We start from the raw sequence: 22,459 nt of genomic DNA on the forward strand, positions 1-22,459 counted from the left end.
GCCACACTAAATCCTACCAGATCCTTACGGGCTGCAGCAGGCACTTGACTGGTCATGTCCATCTCTTCCTCACAGCTAGGAGTCAGTGCTTTATCAGAAGCTTATTACAAACATTTTCGGATCATGGAGTTGTTTCCACTTAAAGTTCTTCTTAGGTCTGCTCCATCTTCTAGTAACGTCACAGGCTAGAGTTTCAGAATTAATAGCAGTAATGACTTTACAAAAGAGGTTACATTTTTCAGTCATATCATGCATACCTTTTTATGATGTTACACCTTGGGTTCATGGTACTCTTCCTAATGTACTATAAAAGACCATTTCTCTTTCCTAAGCTACTGGATTTTACTAAGCAAGCAGACTGTAGAGGTTATCAGATTTTCATTTGGTATGCCGTTTTTCTTTGTTTTACAGTAACATCACAAATTGATATTTTAATTTCAAAATTGCCAAGTTCTTTGTATTTCCACAATAAACTGTTCAAGATTTTGACTAAAGTGACTCTTCAGAGTAATATCCATCTACTGAAAGGTTCTAAAAGTGAAAGATGTGTAAAAATAGGTATTTTCAATTAACATAAACTTATTCTTTTTCAGATTTAGTCTGTGAGAAATATTTGAGTTTTATAATATCAGGCAAAACGTCCTATGAATTTTAAAATTCTCAGGAACAGAAAACCTGTTTCCTTCCCTTCCCAACACCGACTGCTACATGACAGAAATAGTACTTCACAGATTTGCTTCCTCTGGGAATTTATCAACCATATATAACTAGGGAAATAAACCAGGTTTCACCTACTTTGTAATCCTTTTGCCCCTAAACAATCAGCAAAACTAATGGACAAAAAGCTAAATTTTATTATTTTTCATGAATTGCTAGGCTAAAATCTATCTATTATTCCCATGAAACACAAGTCAAAAGTATGGGATGGTAAAGATGCAGCTAAAGGAAGAATTTGGTCTCAGAAATCTTAGTATACCAGTGAGAACAAATCAGTAACAGGAATATCTTTATGTTTAGATAGCAGTTTTCAGGATTAGCAGTTGAAGGGTATTTCTGAATATTACATATAACCTGATACTGAGTTATTGAAAGAAACACAGAAACTCAATAAGCTATTTTTAGGTTCACTATTCAGGGAAGAATTGGACCTTATGAGCGCTCAGTTTCAAGCTAGGTTCTCCCCAGGAAGTCAGAAAAACACATTTATCACTCTGAACTCTACATAGAGCTGGGACTAGGGTTAATTCTCCTACACCTTTACAACCCAAAGGAAAAAAGCATTAGTCACAACTTGAGAGTGGCGCACTTCAATCTCATAGATGTATGTGGGTTGCATCCAGTACAAGACTTCCATCAATTTCCACAGGCTTTGACTTGGACCTGGAAAATTTTGCCACAAAGCCATTATGTTTTTTTTTTGTTTGTTTGTTTTTTAAATTATTATTTTATTTTTTTTTTTCTGATTTAAACACAATCCATATCTCCTTGAAACGTCTGTTTTTTTTTTTTTTTGTTTGTTTGTTTGTTTTTCCCCCTTTAGGAAGACAGGATGCTCTCTACTGTTTTGAAATAACTGTTGGTTATTTAGGTTCCCAAAACTCTTCCTTCTGCTCTGCCACAGTTTGTATTTCTATTTCATTTTCTGCAATCAGGTCTCATCACTTGTGCAGCTGATCCCCATTCCTTCCACTGCTGCCATAAAACAATAAACATTTTTAATCTCAGCCTCATCACTGGTCAGACAAATTTAGTCAGAGCTTCTGGAACTTTTCTGTTGTCATTGAAATGCACAAATGGTAGCAGCATTTTGAAAGACACAGGTTATAAAACCTGCTTGTTACAGTACTCTCTTGAGTTTCTTTGTTCTGTTTCAGAACTTCTACAGCATATTGACTTTAATAAAGTTTTGTTTTTTTGCATGAGACCAACATGATTATTATGAATCCAAGTTCCAGAATGGACAAATACCGAGAAGAAACTGCTCTGTTAAAGGTCTGTAACGATCTTTCTGTGAACAGTCAAATGGATAGCCATCTGTGTTGATTCAATGAAACTTGTCTGTGCCATTCAATACAATTGATCACAAGATGCTTTTACAGAGCATTTGGTTATCCTTGAAATTTGGTGTGCAGAGGCCTTGTAATATACCCACAGCTTGGGCTGTTCTTTGCTGAATACACTTGTTTATAGCCAGTAGTAAAATTGTTATTTATCCTGCTCCCTGTACACATTCAGAGGAATTCTGTTCAAGCCTCACTGTCTCATTCTTGATAGCAACAGCCACTCGGTGATTTTAATTAAATCTCATGGCTTTAATTATCTTCATGCAGACACTGTATCAATTTGTTTTCCAGTTTTGTACTTTTCTCCTCCTCCCTGATGTATTATTTTGGTCTCTCTCCTCTTTGGTCAGCCTTTGAAATTGGGTGCCTGAGAAGGCTACAAACCAAACTAGACATTGTTTTTGTTGGGGGCAGAGGGGTTGTGTCTTTGGTATTGCTTTTTAAAGCTCATTTAAATTCAATATTTACAAACAGAGTGAAAATCTCATACTTCAGTGCTTCATTTACAATCTTCTCCTTTTAGCTTGTAAAGTGGCATGACATTTTATGCAACCAATTTAATTTTTTTTAATTTTTCTTTTTCCTCCTCTGATCACTGCTGTATATGAAATCTCTGATTTACAGATTTCCTTATTAACCTTTATATTTGTAGGCTTATTTTAAGACTGCATCTGCCTTGCATGGTGATTTCCTTACATCATTAAACTGAAACCTAGATGTTCAACATCAAGTTTCCATAAAGCCAAATGGAAAAATTATGATGTAGCAGGTCTAAACACTGCCAGACAAAAGATATTAGCCCCTCTGGACACAGATCTCCCTCTACAGAAGACAGCAGTCACAGTTTCAATCTGGCTGGCATTTTCTAAAGTTAAGATGCAAGAAACCTGCGCAAGTTAATGACAGTACGAACTCACCAAGCTGTCACCTACCTGGAACTGCTGCATGAGCATTAGAATAAAATCTCAATAGGAAGTTCTAAGACATTACAATACTACTATGATTAATATGGTATCAAAGTCAACAGAAACCAACAGGAAAGCAGCCTCATGAGACTGACTTAACGTTTGACCAGTAAATTGGATCCATTATACGTAATTTGTCTCCCAAGATACTCAGTGAATGGCCAATGTAAACAAAATAAACAAAGACTGAGAAAAACAATAAACTGACAGGCAAGATCAACAAATGGCCATGGTATCTGATGAAGCCATGAATACAATGCTCTGTTAAACATGCTTTTCTCCAGATGTGGGATGTTTCAGCATGTTTGGGTCCCTCCGTGTCCTTGAAAAGATGCATAAGATGCACAGTGATGTGATGAGACCATTCTGTAAAGAAGCTCCTTTTAACTTATGTAAGCTGTAAGGACCTCCTTGCTCCTGTCCCCAGAGTATTTATAGTACTTGCACATGTAAATCTACCATCTCCTTTTCTAACCTTTTGCTGTTCTCATTATAGAGACAGAAATAGCTTGACAAAGACAGAAACCCAGTGTTTACTCGATATTCTGGAAATTAATTATATAATACTTTAAAAGATTTATGTGCTAATCCACCAGTTCCATAAAAATACAAGAATACAAATAACAGTTTAAAATAGCAAAGGTAAATATGTAGAGCAAAGATGACAGAAAAGTATATACTGCAACTGTAGTTTATTGCTTTGCTATCTGCTGGACTGAGGCTTCAGTAAGTTATTAAACCACTGAGGTAAATAACTAGTTATTCAAAATCTCAGTTCTCAGATTATTTTCTACTCCAGGGTTGTTGGGAACTTTTTTTTTTTTATTTCATTTTCCCCAGTGAAAGGTCATTTTTTCTGTGCTACACTTCCAGTTGCACACAAGCGCACGGACAGTACTTTATGGTACAGTGTAAGTTTCGTACAGCAGGTCGAGGCTGGTGGTGATCTTTCTCCCCACCATGACAGGATCATCATCTTTCAATTTCTTTAAACTGTAGCCTAAAACCAAAAAAGATTAAACTCACTCTCTCCAATCTGAATACCCCCACAAGATAGAAGAAGCTGGTATTTAAGCCTGGATAAATGTTTGGGACGAATTAAATGAATATACTTCTACTGGAGTATTTTTGTTAGTATACTTCAGACCGCCTATAACTTGTTGTGCTTCTAATTAGACTGACAGAGCACATTTTGTAGGATTGTGGCTTCCTTCCTACTCTCTAACATGCCGAAGCATACAAGTCTTTGTAAAGCACTGAAATATCTCTACCACACAGATTTTTAATAGTACTTTCCATGTAGGAGGATGCAATAAAACCAAATCCGCTTTATTACAGCACTGGAGACTAACGCCAGTTATCCACTCAGAATTAGCAAGCTTGCATGCCAAATCAGTTTTCACCACTCACTGGGTATAACATACTTCACAGGCAAATTATGCAGTTTACAGAGAACTAGCACCATAAGATTTACAGGTCTCATCATGGTCTTACAAAACATCAACAGCATTTACTACAGATGCAGAAATACAACTTCGACTTTGTAATTACAGAAATTAGCATGCATCTCCCACGCAGGAACAAAACACTACAGCTACTGGCAGACAGAATTCAAAGCAGAACTATACACAGCAATTTCTCTACATTACTTCCCAAACCACTTCAGTCCTGAGCTCCTGGAGTTCTGCCTGAGCCTGCCTAGAGCAGCCTCCATTGTTGCAGATGAATGATGGTTTGGGAAGCAACAAATGCCAACCAAGCTAAAATAGACTAAATAGGAATTCAACAAGAAGAAGATGGAGCTGAGGTATTCAGAGATGATAATAACTTGACTTTTTAAAGGAAAGAAATATTTGCTGATTTCTTTAGACTAATTTAATTCAGTAAGTTATGCTGCTGTTTATATTCTAGTCCTAGTAAAAATGATCTGCTGCTGCAAAGTGGAAAGTTTTTCCTCAAGAGCAGTGTATTTTTGGTTTTGCAAAATCTTCACCTTTTGACAAACCTCTTATATTACGAATTACAGTGCAGACTGCATCGACACAAACAGACAAAAATCAATAATTTAAAAATGTGTGTCACTAAGGAGACTAAATGAATGAACACGAGCTTCTTTGACAGTCCTCCCTCACTGCCTGTTGGGGAGGCTGAACAATTCAGTAGCACGAGAATGGAAACAAGCACCTCCAAATGCAGAAGAGGATATGGAAAACATACTTAGAGGGAGGGGAAAAAGAAAGAAAGCTAACTTCTTTGAATTGTTTATTTCCTCAATCTAATTTTAATTAAAAACAGAACATGAGGATGTCTGTTATACTAAGCTACTGTAATACAGATTTCCACATTAGAGGATAAAAAGCTAAACAAAAAGTCGACAGAGGTAGAATGAGCAGTGCCTGACTCATTACTCTCTGGGGTTCTTTGGCTAGAAAAAAATAACAGAGAACACTTGTGGCCTTCTACCACCAGAAAATAGCTTTACAATTCTATTTGCACATTACCACCCAACCTGATTGTCTAGGGTTAGTGTGAGGCCAGGTATTCACTGCTTTTGAATGGGGGGAATGAATGGCACAGGCATCCAGTTCCTTACTTGAAATCTAATACAAAGTTAAATGCTGAGGAACTATTGTAAATACTTAGTGATCTGTTTATCTTGCACTACATATACACACAGAGACAGATGATTTTTGCCTTGGGAGTCAACTTGTAAGACGATTATTTTTATTTTCTGGTTCTAAACTAGGGGCTACACAGCAACATATCTCATCGTCTCTCATATATATAGATATATACACACCCACCCACACAGTGCTAGTCTGCATCATGTCAGCATTTGTTTAACATTTTATTTGCTGAGGTTCCTTTTTATTCTTTGGTCACTCATTCTTCCCAACAATTAAAAAAAATAAGAAATAGGACAGAAGAGGAAAATTGCAAGAGAAGAAAGGAAAAAGAAGAATACATCTTGATTTTCACCACCAAGAATTTTGCAAAGACTTCTAAGGAGGAAGAGCAAATTCTCTCAAACATGCCTGGCCCAAGCCAAGACCCAAGAGAAGTCGTTTCAAATGAATGAAGGAAGCAAGCAGTGCGGTGCTCTTTGAATGTAAATACTTTGTGAGGAGTGCACTCAACAGCATCATTAACTTCTATGTCAAGCGTCATGCAGCATCACGACCACTGAGAAATCAGCAGTTGCTCCTCACGACAAGGTACTGAGGAAAAGCAACACACGCAGCAGAGCCCGTGCTAACGAGCTCTGCTAGGCTTATTAGTTGGGGCTCCATGTAAGCAGGGTAAGAGCAAGGACAAGAGAGACCCCAGGGTGGAGTGCAAGGTAGGGAGAGGAAGAAAAAGGAACAGGGACAGAAACCTGGGGACAAACAAAGCATCGTCAGGGGATGGAAGCACTGAGAAGACAGAGTTAACACTGCAGCTGAAACGAGCAGGAACCGCTGGGTAAGGATCAATCCCACACCTTTGCATTTGCTTCCTGAAAGATTCCAATAAAACAGGGTGGGGTTGGACCGGGACAATCAAATATGGTGCAGCACAGGAAGCTGGAAAGAGCTTTTCTTTCCTCCTGTTGGTGGCTGGAGCTAGAAAGCAGGAGCTGGGGTGGAAGGGATCTGAAAGCCTTACTTCCTCACTCGTTTAGGCCTGCCAACATTCACACGCGCTATCGAAGTTCTACAGCAGGGACGAATCGGAGGCAAGTTGAAGGGCTATGTAAACTCCTCTCTGCACAGACACGCTGCAGTACGTTGCAGGAGGAATTGCGCTGCTGAGACAAGCTGGCTGGTAAGTGTTAACAGTTGCTCAAAGCAATATGTTACCACACTGGTCTGTTAACACAGACCAAACTAGGAAGGAGATGAAGTTCATGCTGTGCTGACAGGGGCAGCCGAGAGCAGTCAGAACAACGACCCAGCAACCTGATCCACAACAGAGACCGAAAAAATCTGGAAGCAACCAGTTGATAGGAGTCCAAGCAGAAAAGGAAGAAGCTTTGCTGCTTTTTTTGTGGGGTCAAGTCTTCAGTGTGATGGGTAAGAAGAGAGCAAATTTTACACGGCCTCGTAGAGAGGGTTTAAGGTTCACTGCAAGATGACATCCCATGTAGCGGCTTTTGTGAAGGGGGGAAGGTGCCACCACTTGCCATGATGACAGAGCAAGGAAATAAAGAGGGAGGGCTGGCAGAGAAAAAAAATGAATTTGCCCATCTTAAATTTGGAATGACAAGTCATTTTTTTCTAGCAAGAAGGCATAAAATCAGGATAAAAGATAGAAGGTCAACTTTATTTCTGAGCTGTTGTATTCTGAACCGCACTTCTGAAAGTAAGAGTATCTAGAGATAGGAGGCAGGAGGAGGAAACCCCTGCTTAGCATCTCATGTGCTAGCGGTGGCAAGGAGGGCGAAGGGTGAGCTACCCAGTACTCTCAACTGTTCTTCTAACAGCACAACGCTGAGCTTGCAAATTGGTCTGAGCTTGCATCGTATTTTTTTCCACAGAGAAAAGAGACCAAAGTTTGCTAAAAATTGATGGGACTATAAGCAATAACGAGGAAAAGTCAAAGGAGAATGGAGAGATGCCCTGTGGAAGTAAGAGACTGGGCAGTACAAGATCAACAAATGAGAAAAATTAGAATCACCGGAAAAAAAAAAAGTAAAAGGGAAGAGTAAAAAGTCCTCAGAGAAGGAATTGTCCTAGTGACCAGAGGAGAAGTGAGAGAAATCATGCAAAAAGCTTACACTTTTTGGTTTTAATTTTCTTAAAAATAGAACTATTTGTCTGCTATACTTTTACAGAAATAGCTAAAATTGTTTTTAAAATTATGTACATTTCACCAAACAATGATTAGGTCAAGCAGGGAAATGTTTTTGGCTTTCCTTATTTTTAAATAAGCATTACAGATAACCTTTGTATAAGGATAACTGAGGCCCAGAGCAGCTAAGTGAGGTAACCAGTGTCACCCAGGAACTCAGTAGCAGAGCACTTGAAACAGCCTCAGGCTGTTTTCCTATCTCCTAAACCATCTCTTGCCCACTTTGTTTCAAAAATCCTGGGTGGAAAAGAAGAGGGAAGAAAGAGGCAGAGTGGTTCAAAGGGGTCATTTTTTTCTGAGCCTAGCATACTTCATATTTTCTGAAATTGTGACTACCCCAAAAGGAGCTTTGTTCCTTTTATATGTCAGCAAAACAAAAGGTCAGCCTATTGAAATATTGGCCAGGTCTGACTTTCTTCTATTAATAACAAGTAGAGACACATTTTTTAAAGTAATAGTTAAATAAATGGCTACATGTCTGCAATCATTTCAACTTAAAATGTCAACTGGATTTGAGATGCCATGTGCATTTAATCAATGACTCTGAATTATAATATAAATATTACTTTGGTTTGACTGCTTTGTCTGGCATAAATCATAATTCAGTGAGATGAGCACATTTCATTTTCTCTACAGATGGCTGTTAATGGCAATACCTATTAAACTGGCACCTGCCAGCACTTTGTAGTTAAGGAATCTGTCAGGAGCCCCCTTCTGTGTAATTTCTCTGTTAATTGTTGTCTCCCCACCACCACAGATCCCCAAATTACCAAGTTCACATTACAAGAAATATTTCACCACAAAATCGGCAAAACTGCTTTTTTTTTTTTTTTTTTTTGTCTTAAGGCATAATTCCCTTCACACAATATTCCCAAGCAAAATATGTATTTATTAGTTAAAATGCAGCTCAGGTAGCATGACTTTAAACCCTCTAGGATCTTTGACCATGATGCACCTGTACTACATACAGAAATACCCAACGTACCATAACTTAGATGGAAAATCTGGTATTCACGTTTTATCCCCAGACAAGAGATGGATTTTAAAACTGGTAACAGCCATGTATACTGAATGAAGGGAAAACATACTGCCACAGTGTTGTTGATGAGAGCAAATACACTTTGCTTTTTAGGACTTCCCCCCCCCCCCCCCCCCCCCCCCCCCCCTTCCAAGAGTGGTGTCCTGGGGGAGAGGAGACAGACACTTAGAAGAAACATGCCACCTCCAGAAAGGACCTACTCGTATTTCCAATAGGAGCTTACTTTTATTTTAGTAGGTGTGGCATGCCCAGAGGTCAATAGCGAATAGGCAAGCATGCATTTAATTAGACACATCACAGAATTTAGTGCACATAGTTAATCCTTACAGACAAAGCATGCTGCTTTTTTTTTTTTTTCCTTAGTAATGGCTTGAATAATGATATTTTAACTTGAAATGAACATGCAACTATTTCACAAAAAGCATGCTCCTTGTAAACAGTTTGTAATTTCCAGTCCTTTCAAATAGTCAGAGGGAACTTTCTGCTCTGATCTGTTAAGTAAATATAAATCTCGTTATCCAAGTTCAGTAATGAGAGTAAGGGGTCTATTCTTCTTCACTGCACTTGCATACATCTAATGTTAATGAGATTTATGCATGCATATTAAGAAGAGAACAGATGCTTAATTAAACAAATAAGTCTTTAGTAGGCAGTCCACGTGATCATTTTTAGTACAAAACCCCCTTATTTTCTCTATTTTAGTCTGACTATGAATGCAGCCAAGGAGGAATCAATACAGTGGAGGAAAGGAAAAGGGATACACAAATTAAGGTCTTTGTCCTTTTTTAGTTTAAAACACTTGACGAACTTGAGGTACATTAAATCGAACAGGCATCTTATCTCACTCATCCGCTTGTGTTTTTTCGAGGAAACAGGAGTTTTATTTACCAATTTATACATTTGGAAAGTGGGAATATTTATGAGGAAGTCAAGGCCTCTCAACAACTAATTTGCCTCATTAACTGATGCTGTGTATCTAATACGCATGCATGATCCATCTTGGATTGTTTCACTATTGAGAAAAAAAAAATCTAAAATAGCTTTACCCTAATTAATTATAATTTAATCTAGTCTTGTGGTGTTTTTATTTTCTGTCTATCCATGTCCATATTAATTTCCAGCTCAATATATACATGTGTATATATAAATATATTTGTACATATATAGGAGCATGTACACACACGCACACACAGAAGAACACACACTACCCATCTCCATCAAATTGCATTATTATTGTATGCTCTTATTAATTATGTTAACTTTTCCTCCCCAGTGCTTAACTTCTCAGGGCAAAAAAGACCAGAAAATAATTTTCTCCATAAGCTGTCATAGTGCTATACTTAATGGAAGGCAGTATCTGTACATTATGAGATCTACTCTGCAATACCATTACGGGCTCAATGGTGCTGGTTGTAAAAGTATCATTCCGAGCACAAGGCCTGTAATAGTAATAATGAAAAAAGGGTCATTTTTGTCTTCCAACTAGAATGAAAAATTAAAATCACTAACGCACTTAGCTGAAAGGAAAGTTGGCAAATTAAAGGGACAAAAAATAAAATATTCATGGCGCATATTGTGAAATGGAAGGTAAATAATTTAAGATGAACTGTTATGTGAGAAAGTGTGTAATATCTAAAGAAGAGAAAGCAAGATGCATCTGATATGCACATATTTCTACTTTCTTCACTTGCACGTACACACACACATGCATGTGTATGCAAGCTGTGGTTGATGTGCATTGGTTTTGACGGCCATGCATTTTCTCACCTATACAAATATTGAAAACATTCACCAGTGAACTAGTGAAGTCAGGTTGACAAGAAATATCTTAAACCAACAAAATTTTTCCCTCAATCTCGTCTAGAAAGAAAGACTGAGAAGGTGTTCTTCCATTACACTCCAGTTTGGCAAAAAACTCTTTACTTTTGAGTCCCCAATACTTGCTCATAGGGTGTTTTTTAAAAAATAAAAATAATTAAAAAAAAAAACAAAAAAAAAATCCAACATACAGGCTTCTGCCTATGGGGAGCTAACCATAAAAATATAAAAATGTCACTGGTGTGGCTGCAGTCCTTTAGCTGACTTAACTTCATACTCATGAAATGGAAAGGGCTACCCAGAATTTTTACAATCGCTATCTGGAAAGGGTAGTAAGAGAGTCATAGAGTCAGGTTTATTATATGCCAGGACTGTAACAACTGCAATGGGATTAGGATATGGAGCAGCAATGCAATACACAGCAGAGGTCATATTCCCTTGGTGATTTAAAGGTTCAGTCTTTCTTCAACTTAATTTAGAAAGCAACTCAACTCCTACCTTTGTTAGAAAGGAATATTTTGACAGGATTTCAAAGCAAAGCAATAACTACAGATCACAAATTTAAAATCTAGTGTTCATCACCTAGTCAACTGAGGAATAATATTTTTATTTTTAGATTAATCTCTTGGTTAGATCGGCTTTGCATTCCTAGTGCTAATTGACAATGCATTTTTGCGTTAGTGCTCAGCATCAGGGATTTCTACTACCCTGCACCAAGGGGTTAACCCTTCCAAACAGCTTACAAAGCCACCTTACGTGGCCTCTGACAGCTCTAAACTAACAACACTACAGACTGCCTTTATTCAAAGGCTCGAAAGATGTTGTTTCACTATAGTGTTGCTCATAAAAATACAAAACACCTTCAAAAAGATGCACAGAGAATCTCATCTGAGCTACAGCAGTCCCCTCAAGACTCACCGTGCCCTGAAAGAATCAGTCAGACCAGTGTAAGAAAGGGAGTGAACCAAGAACTTCATGTAGTACTGCATAACCTTGCTCCTGTGATGCATCTGCATAGAATTGAATATTATTTTTGTTCCAAGTTTCATCATGAATGCTAGAGACTGACTTTTTCCTGAGACTGTAGGGTAGATGTAGTCACAGCTCCAGTAACGATGGTATTTAATGTAGTTGTTTTCCTGATATACATTAGCAATTTACTTTGCCGTCTGTTGTCTAGCATTGCGTTGTTTTAGTGAGCTATGATGGTGCAATGTGCCAGAAAATATCAAAAAGTAAAATAATGCTTGCTTAGCTGATGTTGCATACAAACAGTTAATCAAGTCAGCTTCTGTTCTTTGAACAGCACATATGCAGATCCAATCCTAAGGCAAGCAATATATGCATCAGGACCAACCAAACAAGAAAACACAAACACTATACGGTCTGCACCGCAGTAAAATAGTACTTTGTATTATAGAAATTTAACTAACCAGTGATAATCAGTGTCATCTGCATTTCAGATCTCCAGTATATCTACCTACTTTGCTCCAGGAGCAGCAGTCACTAAAATACAGCAGCCAGGAGTTCCAGTTCATACTACAGAAAACAGGACATTTTTAAAAACAAGGATTACAAAAATACACACATGATTTCTTGATGGTCTCCCTGAATCACAGTCACCTAAATAAAGCTTCAATCCAGGAAAAGCTTAGCAGGAAAGCAATTTTTTTTTTTATCCTTTTTTTTTTTTGTATGTGTAAAAAAAGACCAGGAACTACAAGTAAATAGCAGCTGAGCAACAGATGAGGCACTAAGTGAAATCTGTTAGCAACTGCTAACAGCTTTGCTATTTTCTGTTGTTAAATTAAAAAAAAAAAAAAAAGCAAAAAACTGATGCAGTAGCAATTCCAATATGTTCAAAAATCTCAGATGCAAAAAGACTAAAGTCCAACACTTGCACTTTCTTGTACTACAGATAAATACTTGGGTTTGGTTTTAATACCTTGTTTTGCTTTGCTATTGATTAAAAGGCAGAAACAAGCCAATTCACATGGATATACTATCAAGATAAAACTTGGTACAGCTGTAAACATGGCCCAGTGATTATAGTACAATACCTCTATCATATACGTGTGCGACTTTTAGCCTCAAATTGGAATTTCCTTTGTCCCTTACACCTGACTGCCAGTCATTCTGCCCAAAGTGCCAGAAATTGTATGTTCCTCCATCAGCACTGAGCTTTCTGGTGACATCTCAGGAACACTTTCTCTGTCCTGGTCCAGGAGCTTTCCCCACTGATGATCATTTCCTACATATTTCAATACAATTCTGACACGGGTTCAGCAAGCTTGTTTTCCTGTTTAGATGCATCCATATGGCACTGCAGAGCTGACATGGCTCAGAACAACGCAGTCCAGAAATTACACGGAATACAAATGCATCTGCGTGGGGCTTCAGTGCTCAGTAAGATCAATCAATTACACGGCTGCATCCACTCAACTAGCTTGAAAAACTCGTGGAATTGCACTGTCCCAGTCAGATATATCCTTTTGCCACCTCTGCCACCTGCTTCAGTAACTTCTTTTCTCCTGTCAGTATAGCAGGGGCTCTGTTCCCTATTCCTCATTTTGGTGAAGCGTCCCACATGGGGAACCACAGTATCGCTACCACTGCATCTGCAACAGGCACACTACAGATTTCCTTCTTCACTCAGCTTTCTGTTCCCTTATGGTGTTTACATTTCCAGTGCCTCCTATGGCAGGTTTCCCTTCCAATTTAAACTCGGCATGTCAAAAACCGAGCTCATCTCTGTTTCTAAATACTTCTCTCTACTTTTCTTTTAAACTACCAGGAATTAGTAGTCACCTTGCCTGCTGCTTAAGTTCACAACTTTGTCGTCTGCAGCTCCTTTTTTTTCTTTCCACAGATGTTCTACCAATAAAACATGCCAGTTTCATCTCCACAACGTTGTAAAAAATCTGGCTGTTTCTTTCCATCCGTGCTGCTAAAACACTTGATCATTTAAACCTTCCTACTGCAGTCTCCTCCTCCCTGGTCCTCTTGACAATCTCCTCACTCTTCATATCAGTGCAAACTCTAGTGTGAAAAGTACTTCTTGAATCTAGTACTTAGTCAGTATTCAATCCCTTCTAAGTTCCCTGATTCTTTTGCCATTCTTTCTTTAAAAAAAATATTCATATTCAGTTTTTGTTTTTCACATCACCCACAGCAGTTTTTCCCTGAATAAAGACTGGCCTGGTTTTGTTCTGCTTGAGTAGGTAATACAGTCCCTCCAATTCTTTTGCAAACCCATGCTGTTTGCACTTGTTCCATCTAAGACTCCTACCCTCTCAAGAAGGAATTTGTTTTCAAACACAATTTTGAAAATTTTTGGATAGAAACACTGACAAGAACAGAGGACCTCCCAAAACCTCCCAGCTGAGCCGTTTGTTTCTTACAAACAACGCCTCTGTGCTCTATAACCTGTTCCCATCACCTTTGTGGCTTTGTACAGATTTTCAATGGACAGAAATTCTCAATTGTGCTGCCATCCAGATAAATATTAAAAACCACCACTGTCTTCCAAGGAAGACTATCTATTGAAATAAAAACACACATGAAAAGAACAGCTGTATAAAGATTGCACACTGCTAAAATGTGAAATACGTTCTGAAAAAGTAAATCTCTAAGAATGGTAACCCATTGTTCTTAGCTTTGCATATTGATCATTATCAGATTTATTTATTTATTTTAACTACAATCTCTTGTTTTGGATTCTGATACCATCCCCTGCTCTTTCTGGGTCACCCCTGTAAGAAAGACCTTGTACTTCAAATTTAATCAATTCCGCTACCAACACACAAACCAGAATACTTATGCTTTTGTCAGACCTCTGTGTCACTCTCCTCTTCCCCCAGTCCTATTTGCTACAAAGAGTTAAGAAGAATGGAAATAGACAAAGCTTAACATACACAAAAAGAGAGTTGTTGAAGTTACCCTCCTAATTATTCAGTGTTTTGACTACATTTCCGTGTTAAGCCCTATTTCTTTAAACGGTATGAACACAAATGCACGTGCAACGCACAGGTGTGAGTATGTGCCTCTCGAGCATTCCTAAAGAGCTCCATTTGAATGCAGAGTGGTATACCCATACACCTTTATCTTACTAACATTAACAACTGCTGGAATCATGCAAACTTGGCACATAAGCATGCCTGTATATTTTTGACAACCTCTCTTCAGTGTTCAACACTCACTAGGGCAATTTGAAGATTCCTATTGATGATACATGGAAGCAAAACAGCTAAAATTTTCCATAACAGTATAAAACATAAGCTATTCGACACCGGAGGAAATATTAAGAGAGAGCTGCAATGCAAGTTCATGTATCAGTGTCCTAATGAAGATCATTGCAGAGTGAATGATGTCACAGCAGGATTTCATAGACTATTAGTTAAATACATCTCTGTCTAGGCAATGACTGTGGCTTTTGTATACACCTGGCTTGTCTACAATACAGCATGCTAGAAAATACCAATCACAGAATCATCTAGGTTGGAAAAGACCTTCAAGATCAGTAACTCCAACCATCAAGCTAATAGCGTCATAAAGCTAACACAATGTTTAGTGTCAGAAGTAACTACAATCAAATAACATCTTTATATATGAGATAATTACATTTCATTCACATACTCCACATTAATTGCAAAGATCTACTTAAATTAAACCACTTTAATACTCAGCAGACTAAACAGGTACCAGAGGCAGGGGTGATAGCAACCAGACTGCTTGTATCACCAAAGTCTCCAGCAGCAGTAAGGAAATGCTGAGATAAGTATTGTCTAGTCTCTGATGATTCCAGAGATGCAAAACCACACACAAAAGCCAAATTTTTTTGGAAGAAATCCAAACAATTGTTTGCCAAGCAGAGAGGACAGTGAACTCTTGACCACTGCAGGCAATGGCTGAAGCTGTGAGACAAAGATTTCGTCATAGCTAGTACTTTTCAGCAACAACAAATGTCACTAAACTGTTTACAGTAATACAAGCATTCCTACTCTCCCCAAAGCTTGTGAAGAATCCAGATAACCAAGGGAATAAGAGGCAAATGTCTGACTGTGGGAGCGGGTCATGTATTACTCAGAAATATTCCCTGCAAAACCTCCACCCCCCACACATGCTTGTTTTTAGCCTGAAACCTTGATTTTTTTTTCTGGCATATGGGAATGAATTTCAAAGGCACAAAAAGACATTTTGTCTGCCAAATGTCTTCTGCCTCAGCCACAAGTTTGGTGTAAAAGTATAAACTGCTTTCTTTTTAAATAACATAAACATTATTTTGAGTCCAAGTGAAATAATTTTTCCACTACTTTATGAGAGCACCAGTTGTTTCATATGTTACAATGAGCAAGGGTGGTTGTTCTGCTTTTTAAAATGACATACCTCAACATGACACCAAAGCCTTTCTTCTTTTTCTTTTCAGGATCTTCATTTTCTTCTTTCCGTTTCTTCTCTTTGATTTTAGGTTTGCCCTTCTCTTTTTTCTTCTCTTTCTCTCTACTTTTTTTGTCTTTTTTTGCTTTGGTTTCTACATCTTCTATTTCAGGGTTCCCTGGAGGGGCAGATTCCATGTTCTGAGCTTCTTGACCAGAGTGAGAGCTCTTATCAGAAAAACCATCTGCACAAAATGAAAAAGAAGCAATGGGGATAGCTAGGGGCCACCACAACGCAAACACATGAAATACAGCATCTGTGTCTACAAGGTGCTCAAATGACTCACAACACACATGCATTTAATTGAATAATTTAGAAAGCAGACTAGACACATCTAGTGAATTCAAGCAAAGTTCTATTGTAAATTAAATGCAGAATTATTATAGTTACTTGTTTTCTAGTTATTAATCCTGATAAGAAAATCCTGACACGGTAAAACACTATTCTATTTTAAACCTGGCTAGTCCATCAGCTCAAGAAAACTGGCATGCTGGGGTAAAAACATTTCATCATGGGCTCACTTCAACAAATAACCTAGGTAAAAAAGTATGATTTTCATTCACTTCTTGGAATCTTTCCACTTTAATGGCTGAAAAAGAAATACATAAACTGTTCTGTCTGGTTGGAGAAGAGCTGTATTGTTTCTCTTTGAGGGCTCAGGATGCAAGCACAGTTTATGCTTCATCCTAAAGAAGACGTTATTTCCAGAGTGGGGTCCGTAAGCCCATGGTGACAGAATAAGCAGCAGGGTGCTCTGCCTTGTCTATACCAGGAAACAATTTCCTAGTTGGAGAAGGGGGAATTGTAGACAGCTCTGTAAAACAGGCAAGATGATTTTTAATGTAATCTGAAGAAGGCAGCTGCTTCTTGATGTTGAAAAACACAATTATTTAAGGATTGAGTTCTAATTCCTCCAACACACCCCTGCCCCAAAGGAGATCAGTGAAGACTTTACACTGAAGCCAGTCAAGGTTGGATGGAGTACTACAAAGACAGCTCCCTTTCAGCAGGACATAAGCAGCATGTTAAATTTAATCAAATTCAATTGGATTAAATTGCTTGCTTAGATGCTTTATTGAGTTGGCCCTCAGTCATGCTAAATGAAGGTGGTTCCCTCAAAGACTACCAGTAGCAACATACCCTCTTCTGTATCCTCCGGTCCATCATAAGACTTGTCAATGGCTGCTCGGAAACTCTCATTACACCCCCGACCACGGACCACATGAGGTCTGGGTCTGTGAAAAGGGAGTTCATTCTTCCTAACTTCAGCCACAGCAGTCTGAAGACTCTCAAGAGAACTGGACTTCTTCAGTCCCAGAGTGGGACCAAAATCCTTGCTGGAAGAGTCTGGAAAATAAATAGTTAAATTTTTAGACCTAAAACCACACAGTGAAATTAAACTAGTGAGACAGATACATTTCATTGTGTACTTTATTAGTTGGGGCCTTTGAAATAGTGTGCAATCAATGTAATTTGTTCTAAAAATAACATCAAGGTAAGCCTAGCTTCTGCAGAAATCCCCGTTCAGACTTGGAGGGAATAGCACATGATTTGCAGACCTGACAACAGTGATGGGCAATAGCAGCCCCTCTCTGTGACACTTTCAAGTCTGCATCAATGGTAAGGATGGGGTTATTTCTTTAGACTTTGACAACTGGACACTGCTAATAGACTCACGGAGGTCCTTACCGGATTACCCACAAATATAAACACCACTACAAAACAAGCTTTGGCTTTTAGAACAACTCAGGTTGTCTGAATGGCTGATATTTTCCAACATGCTTCTCCTATGAGAAGATACTAAATTCTCTCATAGCTTCATCCAACCTTTTTCTTCAAGCTGAAACTGGTGCTGTGCTATCAATACATGCAGCAGGTTTTTCAAGAAGAGAACATTTCCAGCAAAGTACAGCTTAACATGAATGATGTTGCTACCTCTTTCCTTGTTTATAGGCATAAGAAAGCACTTCATGCAAAAAAAGAAAGAGCAAGTACTTTCCCAGTTCTCCCAGACCTTTTCTCTCTTTGAATGCTTGACTCTCCCACGCTAGTTTTTTTTATATACTGTTAATACTGCTATTATGAATTAACTTTATTAATTAGTTAATAAGTTAAATTATTAATTAGCTTTTAATTAATTAAAATACTACTATTACTAATTAACTACTGTTAATACTACTGTTAAATACTACTGTTAATTAGTATTAATACAGTGATAGTAGAACACACCAAAAAAAAGTTCACAAAATACTTGCATACCAAGCAGCGGAGAAATTCACAACTAAAGCATAATTTAAAACCCTTTGTAGCACCTACTTCGTTTTTATATGGCAGAGCAGTAAATGTGACAAACACCTAGAAAGAGACTTTGCCTTGCAAAATACCTTGTCTTTGAGAGCACAAAATGCTTTTGTTTTCAACTTTTGAAAGTCATACTAACATAAGCAACAGGACAATATAAGAAGAGAAGACCTTCACATAGATGTCCAAATACTGTCACTCCCAAAGAGATTCAAGAAGCACATGACAGACAGATACGTTAAAACTATGCTGTGATTTTAGCAATCCTAGAGCGCAGATATTTCTGAACTAAAACACTGTGATGAGCAAATTCTTAAAAGGAAAAAAGCTGAGAACTGGCACCAAATAGAGAATCATCAGTAGTGTCTATGTAAAGCAATTTACACTTCCGTTCCCTGCAGACTGATATGGAGCTGAAAAAAGAAGGGGGAAAGAAAAGAGAAAACAAGTTTAAGGGAAGCCTGGTTGCTAGGTCACACAGAGCAACTTTCTTCTGTTCACTAATTGCCATTCTGGAGACTACCGTTATTGCCAAATTAGTAAGTGCTAAACGGAGCTAGAGCAATGACTTGCATACAACATAGAGACGCTTAGTATCACTAAAAATGCGTGCATCAGCACAGGGCACTGTGGTGCCTATCTCAGCCTGAGAACAAGTGAAAACAGACCAGGGAAGCACAATCGCTGTAAAAGGTGGTCAACTGAAAGCCATTCTGATTAGCAGAGAAAATGCTTTCTTGTTCTGAGGCAGAAAACAGCCTTGAGGGGTGGCGTTGTGCAGCAGACAGGGCAGAGCAGTGAAGCAGGCTGAGCATGGCAGGCTGCAGCGGCCTGGGGAGCCTCAGCCAGGTTGGGCCGCAGGCCTGAGCTGAGGCTGGTGCCCAGTGCCTCACCCACAGAGCCTGTGAGGACTGGTATCTACAGGGGCACAGCCACAGGAGGCTGCAGCACATCTGAGGAAGTGAGGGGCACAGCCTCACCTCTGCAAGCAGACAGTGCCGTCACTGTGACAGGCCACAGACAGACGGCAGGGCTCAGGGATCTGCCAGTGCCCGTGGCTTGGGGAGGTTTGGCAGCCAATGCTCACTTCCAGGCTGCTGCAACCATCCAGCTACCTGAAACTGCTGTGCCAAAAGCCAGCACGCGAGTTGTTTATATACATGTCCCAGTACACGCTGTATACGTTAAATTAGGGCCTTACACTGCATTGCTTGGGGAAAAAATGAAGAAAAAAAGTCCTGGGTTGAATGCTGGTTAGATCATATTTTATACAGAGCCAAACCAAGTGCTCAGACTGGAAGGCTACTCTTAACGTATGAAAGCCATCCTAAGAAAATCCAAGCCAGCATCCGAGGTGTTGGAGTGACACTCACGTGTGACACGTACCAGCACTGAAGCTGTCTGTCCAGCCTTTGCTGCCTGCTCACTGTGACACAGATTTTAGGCACCAGGTCACATACTGCCTAATCCAGCCAGGGTCACAAGGAACAGGTTCTCTGTCAAACACATGCCTTAGACAATTGCCTGGGAAACTGACAGGTACTGGCAAAGTATGTTTCTCTCTGTATAAGCAGCCTTTATTTTGCCATTTTGTCCTAACATGAAAACATCCCCAAGGAATTAATTTCAGCAATAAATAGCAATAACTTCCCATTTTTTGGTAAAGAGAACACTTATGACGACTTTCATGTAGTATTTTCAGTTCGCTATTAAAAGAGGAAAAAATTAAATGGAGCACTCTTTAGTTACCAAGTAAGTTCAGAACAACACTGCCTTGGAAAATTGCATTTTCTTCTAATGCCCCCAAAAGAATTGGCTTATGGTCACTTCACTGACACCGAGATTATCATCAAATATTGAGTTACCTTAAAAGATAGAATAAAATGGCAAAGATTGACAATATTCCTCACTGACAAAGAAAGTGAAATTTCATCTCTGATCTTCCTGTGTTCTACCATTTAAAAGGTGTCCTCATTTATTCAAAACCCTACCGAGATCCTTTAGTAACAAATTAATATCAGGCATTTAGTTGCCCTTTTCTAAAGCTGTAATCATTTAATCTGAAATTTGTACTGTTGCACATGGCAACACTGGAAGTTTCTCACTGTCAAATCCACCCATAAAAAAAACATCTGAATCCAGATGAAAAATGATTACTTTTTTTCTTATTGATGACAGTAGGAACGATGCAGTCTTATTAAGAAGAAGAACATTTAGTCAAGGAGTTTACATCCTTGGACATATTCACCGTGGTTTTCAGGGGGAACTTTATATTTTTCCAGTTCATCTTTTATTCCCTTTTCCTTTCATCGTAAGGCTGTAGCAGTCACACCTTAGTGTGCAACTAAAGAGACAGGACCTGAGGAGCTTGCACAAGCAGGCTAACCAGTCAGTTCCCGTGCTTTCAGAGGCAGCATCTATTACTGGATACTGCACAGAGGAATGCCCAAGACTCCGTAACAAATAAATACCAATCAGACTCTCAGCTAGGGAAATTTCCCTCCCAGTGCCCCTGCAGTGACTTTTCATGCAGACCTTCAAGATAGCTCTAAGTCCGAAAATATGGATTTTACTCACAGGTAAAAATCAAAACAAAAACAAAGGACGAGAAAAAAAAAAAAAAAAAGACTCTCATCTTTTAGAAGTTACTAACAGGCATTTCTAGGTGGTGCATGCAGGAATGTGTGTGTAAATATCAAGCACCCACTCAGATTTTGAATGCAAAAATATCGTTAGGCAAGGAATATTTTAATTGTTCATTATGCTTAAAAATGTTTCTTTTTATGGATTTTAAATTTCTTCAGTCCTCATTTTACTTCTTTCTAGAGCATCATGCTAAAAAGCCTCCACTTTATTTATTTATTTATAAATGGTGCAATATTTTATGCATCTCTTTTGAATTTCAAAAAACAACAGCTGATGTCAGCATCTGCCTGCGACTGGCTGAAAACAAGTTGCTGGTTCCAAGATAATATCCTTAAGCAATCGTCCTTTCACTGAAAGGAAGTATTACATACACCTCAATTTTCTGTTCAATGTCAACATGGCTACTGAAGATTTTTTTTTCTTTATGTAATATGTACTTTATGTTCTGTTCTTTCATTACTGTTATTAGTTTCAGATACTTCCAGGTTTCTCTTTTATAGCCCAGCAGAAAGAAACACAGTGAAAGCAAGATGTCAGTCACGAAAATCAAAGGGAAACAAGCTTGCATTGTGGGCAAGGCAAGCCACCCCAAAGGCCCATGCAGAGAGGGGAATGGAAGAGGCACCATAGCTTTTATCACCCGAAAGAAAATGCGATTCCTAAGACACCCTAAACTTTATGCATTATATACATTTATCATTAATTTCACTTTTTATACAATGATTCTTCTTGAAACTGAAAATACAGCAATATACCCAAACAATAATATTTAGAGGAACAATTTTATACAAATTATACTGATTTGATATTTGTATTTTGTATACAGTGAAGGAAAAACCAGATGTGAAGGAAAAATGAAGGGAAAATTATGCTGCGACTGAGAAACTAACATAAACGCCGAGCTGTAAGAGGTGATAGCCTGGCTCTGTGTTTACAGGAGGCCTGAACACATACATTCCTGTTTCCTACTGCGCTGCACAGGACGGAGCTACATGTGAAACTAAGGAAGAGAAAATGGTGAGGCTCAATGAGGCTTCTGCCTTCTGGGTACTGGGACAATGGAGATGGCACGGGCGTGCTTTTCGCTGGCAAACCACTGTCTGTTCACAAAACACCAAGGCTGACTTGCTTTGTGGCACAGCTCGGCACAGGATCTGTCTCAGGCAGCAGCTACAGCCTAAGCCCTGTCCTGCTTTGGGGACGCATCCTTGGTAATGTTCCCAATACCAAACTTAGCTGTGCCAACCTCAGCCCTACCCGTACCCTAACTGATCTTGCTTGCCCTTACCATCAGCCCTATGTTATCTTCTCTCTAAAGTAACCAGGGCAAGTTTAAAATACTTTGATACACATATGTTCAC

The 22,459-nt window shown here is 38.7% G+C and overlaps 1 protein-coding gene across 1 annotated transcript; it reads right to left on the reverse strand.

Annotated features, from left to right (window-relative positions):
• Positions 1–3,927: 3,927 nt before the first annotated feature.
• Positions 3,928–18,108, reverse strand: LOC116490625 (partitioning defective 3 homolog B-like). Its single transcript, XM_032190005.1, has 4 exons — positions 17,979–18,108; positions 17,292–17,498; positions 16,189–16,335; positions 3,928–4,028 (listed from the first exon to the last, which is right to left on the reverse strand). Exons 1-4 carry the CDS (start codon positions 18,106–18,108, stop codon positions 3,928–3,930), a joined length of 585 nt encoding a protein of 194 aa, XP_032045896.1.
• Positions 18,109–22,459: the final 4,351 nt, after the last annotated feature.

Source organism: Aythya fuligula, chromosome 6, assembly GCF_009819795.1.
Source record: "Aythya fuligula isolate bAytFul2 chromosome 6, bAytFul2.pri, whole genome shotgun sequence".
Lineage (NCBI taxonomy): Eukaryota > Metazoa > Chordata > Aves > Anseriformes > Anatidae > Aythya > Aythya fuligula.